Raw genomic sequence first — 12,034 nt, forward strand, 5'->3', positions numbered from 1 at the left:
CTGCATGGGCTCCCTCTGAGCCCCGTCCTCACACTCCTCTGCCTTTGACTAGACTCCTAGTGGACGAGCCCATTTTTAAATCAGGTACAGAATGTCCCCCAGGCACACAGTCAGCCCTTCGGAATGAGGCTGGGCCATGTCACACATGGCAAACACTCCCTACTGTTGTCACCAAGGGCCCTGAGTCTGGGCTTAGAAATACAGTTGCCACCATCCTACAGGAAGCCTTCCACACTGCCACATTCCGAACAGAGGCCTCCAGGGCTTCCAGATGCTGTTATCCCACAAGGAGGCTGGCCAACCTCACCCGCAGACCCAGCCTCCTGGACCCACATGCACAACCCATAGGTGTTAAGATGGTATCAGGGCCTCACCCAGCATTTCTTCTGGATGTAATCCAACAGGCTAAGGCAGAGAGAGGGCAGGTGTGGCCACAGTTCAAAGCCAACACTTTTGTTCTGAGACCTGAGGCATCTTGGTGGCCTCTATCCTGGGCCACTTCCAAGACAGAGCAACTGATTTGGCAAAAAAACGCTTACCTAACAAATCACAGGGCTGGCCCCTAAATTAAACACACAACACACACAAACTCTGACACACGCACGCACACCTTTCCTTCACTGAGAACATTTCGCTAAGTTTCTGTTTCTTTCCTCCTTTTCTGCACAGCGCCAAGTAGTAAAGATATGGGGTTTTGTGCCTACTTCCCTGTCTCAACAATCAACTCTGTCCTAGAGCAAAAGTAGCCATTGACAGTATGCAAATGAGTGGACATGGCTGTGTTCCAATAAAACTTTATTGACAAAAGCAGGCAATGAGCACATATAGCCTCCTTGGACGGAAGGGTGTGAATCCTCCTCTGATAGAAAAAAAATGAAGGGAGACTCACCAGGAAGGGGGGGGGGGACTGACAGAGATTCTTTAATGTCACATTTATGATTTTGGCTCAGCTGTCTCTAATTCCTTCTGTGACTGACACAATGTACCACTATTTTAAAAAATGGAAAAAAAAAAAAACAGGCATGAAGAGGAGAAATGAAGAAAGGTTTCTATGGGAACAGGGAGTTCATTTTTAATGGCACGATCACTTCAGAGACAATCGCTTTATTTTCCTCTCTTCCCCTCGACGCAGGGCAGGCGTGACCTATGGCCTGTTGGTGGGAGGGCTTTGCCCAGAGCCTCTGCTGCTCTAGTCAAATATTAAATGCCAGAGTGTCCCAACGTCAGGGAGGGCAGTGGAGGAAAGCCGGGCCACTGGGGCAGAAGCCCACCTCCCCAGTGGCAGCTCTGGTCTCAGGCTCGGCTCCTCCGTGACCGCCTGGCCTGGGGCAGCGTGGGGCATCAAGGCCACCATGAGCTGCAGCTGCTGCTGCTGGGTGATGCTGTGGTGTAGCCTCTTCCAGGCTCTGCCACCAACGGCGCCAGGGCTCCCCTCTGGCTGCTGACAAACCATTTGCGAGTGGGGCTTGTGTTCCGCCTGGCCCTGAACCTGTCGCTGCCTGGTACAGACAGTCAGGATCCCTGTTTGCGGAAGGTGGCCGCGTCACTAACCTCCCTGGGCACTTTCAACTCCATCCAACTTGATCAGCCAAGGACAAACCAAGAACGCAGGCCATTTGCCACTGTGTCCTTTAATAGTAAGGCCTTGTCCCTGTGGCTTTTACTGCACAGCCCCCTCGGTGGAGGTGAGTCTCGGCACTTACCAGTGGAAAGATTCCAGGAGAGCAGCCAGCCGTGGTTAGTGGGCCAGGGCCACATGCTGGGGTGGTGCCAGGGTCCAGGGAGCAGATGGCTTTGAGTGGGCACACTCTGCCCAGGCCCTGCCTGGGGGTGGACTGGAGCCCCTGGTGGTCCAACGCTCTTACTTTTCAAATAAGGAAACTGAGAGGCACAAGTGAAAGGCTTTCCCTGGAGCCCACAGCAAGGTGGTGACGAGTCCAGGACGCCCCCCCCCCAGGCCTCCTGGTGTTGGCTGTGGTTCTGCCGATACCAGCTGCCCAGTGCCCCATCTGGAGTAGCCCCAGGAAGAATCCACACTAGCACAAGGCCTGCCACCTACGGCACAGATGAACTCAAAGCCTGTGGCCTGACTCCAGCTGGGACCAGGGAAAAATCACAGGATTCGTCCCTGAGAACCAAGCACAGGGCCCCAGGGGCAGCGCCCTGCACAGCGGTTCCTGAGGACATGAGACCTCTGCATCTGATTTGCTTTTGAGTTTTCAACAGAAACCTCCAGTGCACTTGCTGTGCCCTTCAAGAGCCAGGGAAGCGGGGGCGGAAAGGTCCCCTCAGGCTCCTTCCCTTCTTTGGCCTGGTCCCAAGTCCCAATGCCGTGTGCACTAGTCTAGCGACAGGGAGGGTGCTGAGGGCGGGGAGTGGGGGTTGACAGGTAGATATGGGAAAGAAGACCATGACAGTACTGATTCTGGGTGGACCAAGAAGCCACCCAGGTCCCCACTCTTGCTCTACCTCCCAGGCTGGGCAGCTCTGCTGCAGGCCGTGAGACCCACTGAAGCATGTAGCAGGGATGCATCTGGGCAGGATTGGGGTGGACAGGAGGAGGTGAAGCAAGGCCCAGAGCCTACAGAAGTTGCTGTGGAGGCCCAGCCAGCACCAGGAGGGCCTGCACCCCTCCCGAGCCAGCGCAACAGGAAGAGGAAACCTGGGCTCCCACTGCCCTGCCTGGGAGCCAGTGAGTCCCCTCCATCAAGTCTGTGGTCAGCCTTCAAAGTCCTGACCCGACACCTCCGGGCGGTCCTCACAATTCCCAGGTTAGCAGTGCTTTACCTGGGTGCCCAGGGCACCTGACCCACAGGATGAGACTTTGGTTAGTCTCTCCTGGGCTCAAATCCGAGCTCCACTTACAAGTCACATGATCTTGGTTGGGCGAACTCTGCCTCAGGTGCAAATGTTGCTTAGAGAACAGCAGCCAGAAGTCCCCAGACGGCAACAACGGATGCTCCCGTGGGACTCCCAGAGCAGCCAAGGAACAGCCTCATGTCTGCCCAGCACCACCTCCTTCAACTCACCTCCCACCTCCAGGTCCAACGCGAGCCACTCAGGTAAGAATCAGATCATGAATTGCAACATCAAACCCCCAACTACTAGAACAGGAGAGGGCCGAACCAGAGCCAACCTCTGTGCTCTTAGGATCAGAAATGCAGAGCCCGCTGGCCAGATGCTGGGACAGTTTCACACTCCCTGAAGGCAGAGACCAGAACCAGCTCCTCATTCTCCAGGGTCAGCAGGATGTGATGTCTTGGCACAGTTCACCTCCACTAGACAGAGAAGGGCAGTGGATGTGGGGGGTGGCGGAGGTTCCCACGTGAGCAGGAGCACCTCCAAATCCTGACCCAACACCCCACCCTGCTCTATAGTAGAGCCAGCCCAGGACGGATGGAGTGCTCAGCTGGACCAAGGGGCAGCCAAAGGAGCCTTGTCCTGGGAAGGACAGTGGATCCCTCCTGTCCTCAGCCCACAGGAGACTAAGGCACAGATGTGCTAACCATCCACCTCTATGCCAGATTTACTCCCACGAAAGCAGACACCACCCGGGAAGGCTGCTGCCTCCTGCAGTCCCATCTTCTCTTCTCTAGAAGGGTCAACAGCTTGGGCCACCCCCATTTACTTGCAAGAGACCCTGTGAGGGTGGCACAAGCAGTCTCTGCGCAGAGGGACATGGTGCTCTGCCAGAAAGCCCTTGATCCAAACAACTTTATGAGCCGTCCATCTAAAAGCATCAATGAGAACTGCATCTGCTGTGTGTCCTCCTAGACAGAAGGCGGAGGGACAGGCCTCCTGGGAAAGCTCATGCTTCCTGCCCCGCGGAACTGACCTCCCGAGACAGATCAGGAGTCTTCGTTCCGAGTTTCCTGGGGGATGAACTTCTGCATCACAATCACAGCTGCCTAGATTCCAGAATCCCACCGTTCAGGGGGCAGATGCAGGCCGGCAGACAGAGACAGAAAGAAAGAGATCTCTCACTAACCCATCCTCCCCTGAAAGGCAGTGTCGGGAGGCTCGAGGTTCAAAGCTGTGTCTGATTACTGACCCCAGAACCACCCTGTCCCAGGACCAGCAGAGTCCAAGCTTTCGGAAAAGAATCAGGACCCCCAACCCTGACGGCTGCACTCCTGTGATTACAGACTCCAGGACTCCCGCTGAGCTGAGCCTCCATCACCATAACCGCAATACAGAAGGACATGGGGCTTCACCTGCCTCCCCGGCCCACCACCCACACAGGTTCGGCTGCACAAGGCCCCCGCTGGAGGCCCCATTGGACCGCCCAGACACATGGGGGCTGCCTGACGTCTACCAGCTGGTTTTACAGATGATCTGAGCTCCTCGTGGGGCCTCCTGGACTTGGACCTTTAGGCAGGACTTTCTGAGCACCACAGAAGCATGAAGAGAACATGTTAAGCACCCAGTTAATTGGGAAACCAAGGGGAAAATCTGAAGAACACAGTCCTGCCCTAACTCCAGCCTCTACTCAGCAATGCTGGCAAAGTAGCCAAACCTGACTGTGCGACTCCACGGAGCTAACACCCCTGCTCCCCACAGACACAGTCAAAGGTTGGTATGTCCATACAGTGGAATAGTACTCAATAAGGAAAAGGAAGTACTGACATAGGCAAGAGCACAGCTCATACTAGCACAACACTGATGGAAAAGCCAGATCAAAAGAGAATGTACTGCATGACTTAATTTTATATTAAGTTCTAGAAGCAAAACTAATCTTCAGCCCCCATAAACCATTAGAATAGTGGTTACTGAGGTGGGGGTAGGGCTCCTATCTAGGATACTGGAAACCTATATCTTGGTCCAGGTGATTACACAGGTGTTCTCATGCCCCAAAACTTCAGCTTACACTTAAGATTAGTGAACATTATACACATGTGCAATACGTATGTAATAAACATAATGTACACATACACAGTTTAGAAGGTTTTTATGGCAAAGCCCATTAATGTTCAAATGATAACTGACATTACCTAAAAGTGAGGACAGGAGGCCCATTCACAAACTTCAGGACCCATCTCAAATTGTCCCCATCCTGTGCACTAACTAAAAGCACATATTGCTGAGCTTCCCTTCACAAAAACCGATCTTTAAACTGGGAGGTGATCTTGGAGGACTGCAGGAACTTATTGCACCAAGCATCAGTTAGTACATGCTCAGCAAACACCCGGCAACTGCCTAACACAGTCTACACACACACACACACACACACACATGTGCACACACAGAGCCCAAATTAAATGCCATCTCAGCAAAAGATGACAGTGTCCACCCCTAAATAGGGTGTCTATTCTTCTCAGGCAACAGGATCTAGGCACTCTGCTTATTATCAAGAGGATCGTTTTCAGCATGCTCTGTCCAACCCTCCTCCTTTGACACAAATCACAGCCAGAAGAGATCAGAGGAGTCCAGAGCAAACAGTCTCCGGTGCCCACCCCAGGAGGCTGCCTGCTCCTTTTCAGGTCACCTCTGCCTGCATGGCTCCTGCCCAACCCAGGGGTGGAGCAGGCCCACGTGAGCTCCCAGGAAACTTTTTATCAGGTGTAATGTTTAAACTTGGCTGCTCCCCACCCCCCCCACCCAGCTGGCCTGCTACCCACTGGGGTTCCCCGTCTCCTGGCAGCAATGCCACTGCACCTGATGGGGAAGGGCACCACCCACTGCCCCCCAACCCCTGCCCAGGCCTCCGGCTCCTTCCTAGGCACCTCCACCTTGGACTCTCTGGACCCCGACTTTTGCAGGGAAAGAGACTAGAAACTTCACCTGCACAGGTCGACGTGGGTGTCCACAGGCCGGAAGTGGAATTCCAGCTCCACAAAGCCCACAAATGGAAAGAGAAAGGGCTGAAAGGCACTTGCACCAAGAGAGCTCTCCCTGGGGGTGGTAGGTTGGGGGACAAATATGGATGATTTTCTTTTTCCCCTTCAAGTATTTTTGGGGCTTTTCAAGTTCTCACACTGAATAAACTCTTTGGCAAGACAAACGTGCTTCTCCTGTGGCTCTGCTGCGGTGGCCCGTGCCAGGCGGGCTGCCAAGGCAGGCTGCCCATGGAGTTTTTCTTTCACCTAGTCCCAGCTCCCTCAAGGTACAGACTCTGGTGCCAGCCTCCGTGCCCAGGTGGGTGCGGGATCCAGGACAGTCCTTTGCCCTGTGCTCCTTGCAGAGAGGCAGCTCCTTGGGAAAGTGGCAGACTTGGACTGGGTGGCCTGACCCCTCTTCTCCAGCCCACCCTCGGGGAGGCGCCCCTCCCCTGCATGACAGGCCCCAGGGCACTTGGAAGTGTGCTGATCCTGTCTCCTGTCCCACAGGCTCCTACTAGTTGCACTTCTCCCCTCCCTGACCTGGGCCATCGCCCCCAAGTGCCCACGCGCAAACTTCTCCAAAGTCGCAGCTGGAGGGGGGTGGTGACGTCCCCTAAAGAAAACAGGACCCCCTACACACACACACACACACACACACACACACACACACACGCCCCCGCCCGGGCCACTGNCGGCGGCCAAGGGCCGGTTCCTTTTTTTTCCCCCCCGGGGTGTGCGTTGGCTGGATTGTTGGGTCGCAAACGGGCGGTGATGAGGCGCGGGGTCCCAGCCCCCCAGATTGTGATGTCTCAGGGTGCGGTGGGCCGGGTGACGCAACCGGGGGTCCCCGGCGCGCAGGGCGCAGGACCTGGCCGCGGAGGCCTGACCAGCGCCCCGTCCCACTCTGCACCCCATCCGCGGGCCCCAGCCTGCACCGGAGCCCTGCCCAGCCCTGACCCCGGGGGCCAGGGACAGTGGCAAAGGCCCCTAGTATGGGCGGTGGGGGGCCTTCAAAAGAGGGCCACAGGAGAGGGCGAAGTAGGGGGGAGCCTCCAAAGGGGGCCACCACGGGAGGGGACCTCTTTCCTTGGTTTAGCCCTTGAAGCCATTTCCAGTTCAGAGAGGGACCCAAGCTTCCCCGAGAAGCCTAACCTCCTCTCCCACTCAGTCTCCAAGAGTCCCTCTGGGGCCTCAGTAAAAATGTGGACACACCTTTCTGGTTCTCCTCCCCCGTTTCTTGTAACTCTGGAGAATTCCTGGGTCTTATCACGTTGGGGTCACAACTCTGTGAACTACAGTCAAAGAGCTCTTTATTGGTTGGACACAGAAAGAGTGAGGCCTGGGGGCATGGAATTTGCTGAGAAATGACTTAGGGGCCTGTGCTCAGTGCTCTGCCTGTCAGACATCTAGGGCCTTACAGAAAATGGCTCTCTGTGGAGGATTCCGAGAGGGGGACGTGTGGGCAGGGCCAACATGTGTTGGTCATGGCTGTTGGCCGTGAGCACTGAGTACTGGAAGCTCAGCTACTCATTCCTCAGCCCCTGTGGAGGCTTCTGAGACACAGGCCTGTGTCCTTGAAACAGGCCCTGAAGGAGAGTGAGAGGTCCCCTCAGGTCACCCAGGGTGAGCTCCAGAGAGGGGAAGATCCACTTGGGCTAAGGAGCTGGGGTGGAGATGGGAGTCAGCAGAGGGGCTAGGAGGACCTTGGAGCTGAGCCACAGAGAGGAGAAGTCCCCCCCTCCTGGGATCCCCCATCCCAGGGGTCCTATCAGGGGCTCAGGCCCTGAGCTCAAGGCCCCCCTGAGGCAGGATCAGACTTTCCACTGCCTAGATTCACACTCACGTGGTCATTTCACCCTGGAGGGAGCAGGTCTGTGTCTGCCTCCTGCAGAGCCAGGGTGGTAGCCAGGCCTCCCCCCGTAGCGTCCTATCTGCTAGCCGTCTTCCTGTTCTTACTCTTCATTTTATTTTCCATAATTGTTACAGGCTGAAGTTGCACCGAAAATTATTCTTCTGGAAAGCAAATGGCCAAGAGAATCAGGCTTCCTCTCCATCATGGGGTGGGGGGCAGGGAGAACCTGGCTTTGAGCAGCGTGTGTGGGCGTGTGTGTGTGTGGGTACCAGTGGCAGGCTGGGCACTGTGGCTGATTCAAGTGAGGTTCCTGGACATGGGAGGCCTGGTCTTTGGGGGAACATTGCCCAGGTAGCTACAGCTCCTGTAAGGCCAAGATCCTCATCGCTTGAGCACACACTGTATACCAGACATTGCACCCTCCGCCTCAAGGTCTGCTTTTCTGGAAAGTTTTCAAATGGCATGGGGGCCGCACTGGCACTTTGCACTCCCTACAGCCATCTGAGTGGTGGCAGGTCCCTTAAGAGCCGGGCCAATGGGAGGGCCTAGATCTTGCTGGGGATGTTTTCCTCAGAAGAGATTAAGGTAATTCTGTCTCACATGGGATCTCTCTTTGTTACTCACCCTCCTGCCCTGATGCCTCCACCATGATGTGATGTAGCCGGGGTCCCTCACCAGAGCTGGCACTATGCTATTTGGACTTTCAGCCTCAAAAGCTGTGAGCTAAATAACCCTCTTTTCTTTATAAGTTAACTAGCCTCGGGGATTTCGTTATAGTGACAAAAAATGGGCAAACATACCTGATCACCTCCAGACCTTTGCTTAGCTTGTTCCCTTTGAAATATGTTCATCCTCTCCTGTCTGCATTTATCTTTTCCTAGCTGATTCCTCAGTCATAGCCACCTCAAGAGCACATTTTCCAATGTTGGTTTCTCGCTGGGTCAGCTGAGTGCCTGTCTGGTAAGTATTCACATAGTATTTGGTACTATGTTTGTAATACCCATGAACCCTGCTACCCACGTCTGTACCACATGGTAATTATGTTTACTTGGTGGTTTTCCCCAGTCATCTGTGAAGTGCTTGAGATCAAGGTTGTGTCTTATTCGTTTCTCTATCTGAGCCCTTAGCACAGTGCCTGACACAGAGAGAGTTCTCAATATTGAACAAGTGGATGAGAGACTGTTCCTCACTGTTGGCCTGAGCTTACAGAGCAGGAGGTCAAAACAACCAGCAGTTGATCCTGACGTCATGGACCCCAGTAGACTTGTAGGGAGGTGACCAAAACTTGTTTGCATATTTGCCATGGGCAAAGTACATATGATCGAGGGACAGGCAAATACCGAGATAAACAATGTCCCTTCCTTGGGGTGTGGGCAGCCTCCTGGGGGAGGGGTGTGTGGCTTCCACAGGGAACTGGGCACTTGGCAACTTGCGTGAATTAACAAGACTCTTTCTTGTACATTTTTTTAGGGGGGAAGGAAAAGTACTCTGCCCCAGGGCTTGGCTTCCTGGGAGTTTCCAGAAACTGATTTTATAGACATTGCCGGGTTCTTCTAGAATGCTAGTCATTGTTTAAAACCAATTTCTGCCAAGGAACAGGACTGGAGGAGTCAGAACTGCAGAGGATCTGTGGATGGATCTGAGAGATGACTGACTCCAACATCCCCCCCCACATGAGGGCTCCTAAACCTCCTGTCTCTGCTTGTGGGGACTAATGAACCGGGGCAGGGAGCCCAGCAGACTGGCATCTGTGCAGCCTACCCCCACTTTAGGAAATAATAGAAACAACAAAGTCAACCCCAGTGTCCCCTTCCAGCCACTTTCCAGGGAGTCCTGTGATGGGGACCGCAGCTAGAGGGGTGCTGCTTTCTTTGGATACAGCTGTGACCCTTTATGTGGGCACTGTCCTGCAGGGTTGGACAGCCCCTCCTCAGCTGGTGCTCAGCTGGTCTTCACAGTGACATTGGGAGGTCACAGGGGCCGGGATCCATTTTACTTGGGGCTTAATCTGCTAAGTAACCAGCCCAGGGCTGCAGAGCAAGGCTGAGCCTGTCTGTCCTGTGGTCTCGCAGCCTGCCCACGGGTCTTCCAAATGTGACTAGACGAGGATGATGCCGTGGACCAGACGGACACTCAGCCTTGTGGCTTAGTCATATGTCTCCAGCATGTTTGTGTGATATTTTTCTAAAGTTTTATCTCCGTTGGAATCATAGCAGTTGTCAGTGTATAAAAACCTTCAGGAATTTCAAATGATGTTAAGATCTTATAATAGGTCCTAGCGAGGTGGACCAGTGTGTATTCTTCAAATAGGTCAAAAGCCTCTCTTGCGCAGGGGTCTGATTATGATGTCACGGGCTGCAGCACGGCAGAGACTCCTGGCCTGGTTTATTCATTCGGCAAACATTGGTTGAAAGTCCAGGTGGCCTGGGTCTATGCTCAGATCCAGCTGTGTACAGGTTCTTGGTGGTGTGGCCTGGCTCCTGACCCAGGTGTGACGTGGTAGTGGCCTTCACCAAGCAGCAGCTGTGGGGGCAGAATCTTGAGCTGTTGGGACAGCGGAATGACAGTGCCTGGGGCTGGTTCAGGAATTTCTCGGCACTCTCCAGGAGTACTTCTGCTTCCAGGACCTCCTCATCTGCCATGCCCACTGTTCATCAGCTTTCTGTTACTATCACAAATAACCTTGAGATCATCAACTTATTAACGGAACAAGTTTGCTTTGTCTTACGGTGTTAGAGGTTTCAGCCCATGATGGGTTGGCTCCTGTGCTTTGGGTGAAGCAGGGCATTATGGCAGGAGAATGGGGCAGAGGAAGACCACTTACTTCATGGCCCAGAAAAGAAAGAGGAAGGAAGGACCCAGGGCCCCACATGCCCTTTGAGGACATGACTCTTAGTGACCTAAATACCTCCCTCCAGGCCCCACCTCTTAAAGGGTCCAGTGCCTCCCAATAGCCAGTACTGCCAGGTTGGGAAACAAGCCTGTACCCCATGGACCTTTAGATCCCCTCACTCCAAGCTCCTGGAGAGTGCCCTGGGAGTGGGCAAACTCATCTTGAATCACCAGAGCACAGACCTAGGCTGGTCCCCAAGTAGTCCTCAATCCATGCTTGCTGCATGCACGAGCAAACAACTCACACTTCATTTTACCAAGTCGTGATTCCTGATACTCATTGAACCCTGGGTGCCTAAGGAAGGTCGGGGTCCCCCGGGTACCTTAAGTATGTCAAGTGCAGCCCGTACGCTGATGTTTTTTTTTTTTTCCTGTCAAATGTCACTACCAGTTGCCACCTTCCTCCAGGAATCCTGTGCAACATGACATGCCAGCTGGTGTCGGGGGACATGCTGGGCCGTAGAACCCAGCAGCCAGCAAAAAGACAGAGGACGTTTCCTGTAGGGCATAGTGGACAGAAGTGGGGGTTCTAGTCTTCCTGTGGCCACATACGAGCTGTGTGACGCCGGGCAAGTTCTTAACTTCTGTGTTTCTCTGTGCCCTCGACTTAAAATGGGACCCACAGCCTCTACCTGGCAGGATAGTATGAGGCCATAGATATGCGTATAGAGAAGAGATGCTTCAGGCAGATTCGGATGGTTTCTGCAGCACCAAACGGACCACATCAGAAGAAGACCTGCCCTGACCGTGGAAGAGTGCCTATAATATGGAAGATCAATACTTTCTCCAAGACTTGATTAATCTGTGTGGTGCATGGAGGAGTTGGTGGGTGGTTTAAAGAGAGTCTACTTCCCTCAGTAGACAGCACCGGATGCCCCAATTTCCACAAATAAAACCCTTTAGTTCTCCCGGGTTTGAACAGTCAAAGGCTGCTTCCCTGGAGATAGGTTGGTGATATTTGTGTGTGTGTGTGTGTGTGTGTGTGTTAGGCATTAGAACTTTATTTAAGGAATGTGCATTTGCCAGAGAAGCAAAAGATAAATTGGTTTCCCCCATAAAGAGAGAGTGGCCATGTGAAGATGTGGGAGGGGGAGATGGGAGAGAGAAAACCCCTCCAGGGGTTGTTGGCAACAATATATATTCTTTAAACAGTTTGAAATTAAAAGCAAACTTTGTTGCTGATAATCCCAGGAAATATGGTTTTAAAGTCAGGGGTGGGCTGGTGACACCCGGGGCCTGTCCCTGCCATGGCAGTTCCGCATGGGCAACTCAGTGACGAGTTTTATTGTGCATCTAGTGCCTCCCTGGGCCAACAACATTTGGAAGTCACTGGTCCTTTAATTCCCCCCACCCCCCAACACACAGCCCTTGAAGGAGGCACCGTTATACTGATGAGGAAACAGGACAGAAAAGTTCCAACGTGTCCCTAAAGCCACTTCAGAAGGGCCTGGAGCCAGATACTGCACAGAAA

At 53.7% G+C, this 12,034-nt stretch overlaps 1 protein-coding gene and 1 long non-coding RNA gene across 7 annotated transcripts in view; one reads left to right on the forward strand and one right to left on the reverse strand.

The window, feature by feature from the left end:
• The window catches only part of Clmn (calmin), a 91,082-nt gene extending 88,093 nt beyond the window's left edge, over positions 1-2,989 (reverse strand). For 5 of the 6 annotated variants that reach the window (XM_015495304.2, XM_015495299.2, XM_048799286.1 and 2 more), the window contains exon 1: positions 1,704-1,917. In XM_015495304.2, coding sequence (XP_015350790.1) covers positions 1,704-1,758 — 55 coding nt within the window. In that variant the 5' untranslated portion in view covers positions 1,759-1,917. Of the gene's footprint in view, positions 1-1,703; positions 1,918-2,865 lie in introns of those variants that run through there. The other variant, XM_048799287.1, reaches the window with a different exon arrangement.
• A 1,257-nt stretch (positions 2,990-4,246) lies between these two features.
• LOC107150349 lies at positions 4,247-6,001 on the forward strand. The gene is made up of 2 exons (XR_001504577.1): positions 4,247-4,572; positions 5,319-6,001. It is a non-coding gene; the product is annotated as an uncharacterized LOC107150349 (long non-coding RNA).
• Positions 6,002-12,034: the final 6,033 nt, after the last annotated feature.

The sequence above is a fragment of the Marmota marmota genome, unplaced genomic scaffold (assembly GCF_001458135.2).
Source record: "Marmota marmota marmota unplaced genomic scaffold, marMar, whole genome shotgun sequence".
Classification (NCBI taxonomy): domain Eukaryota; kingdom Metazoa; phylum Chordata; class Mammalia; order Rodentia; family Sciuridae; genus Marmota; species Marmota marmota.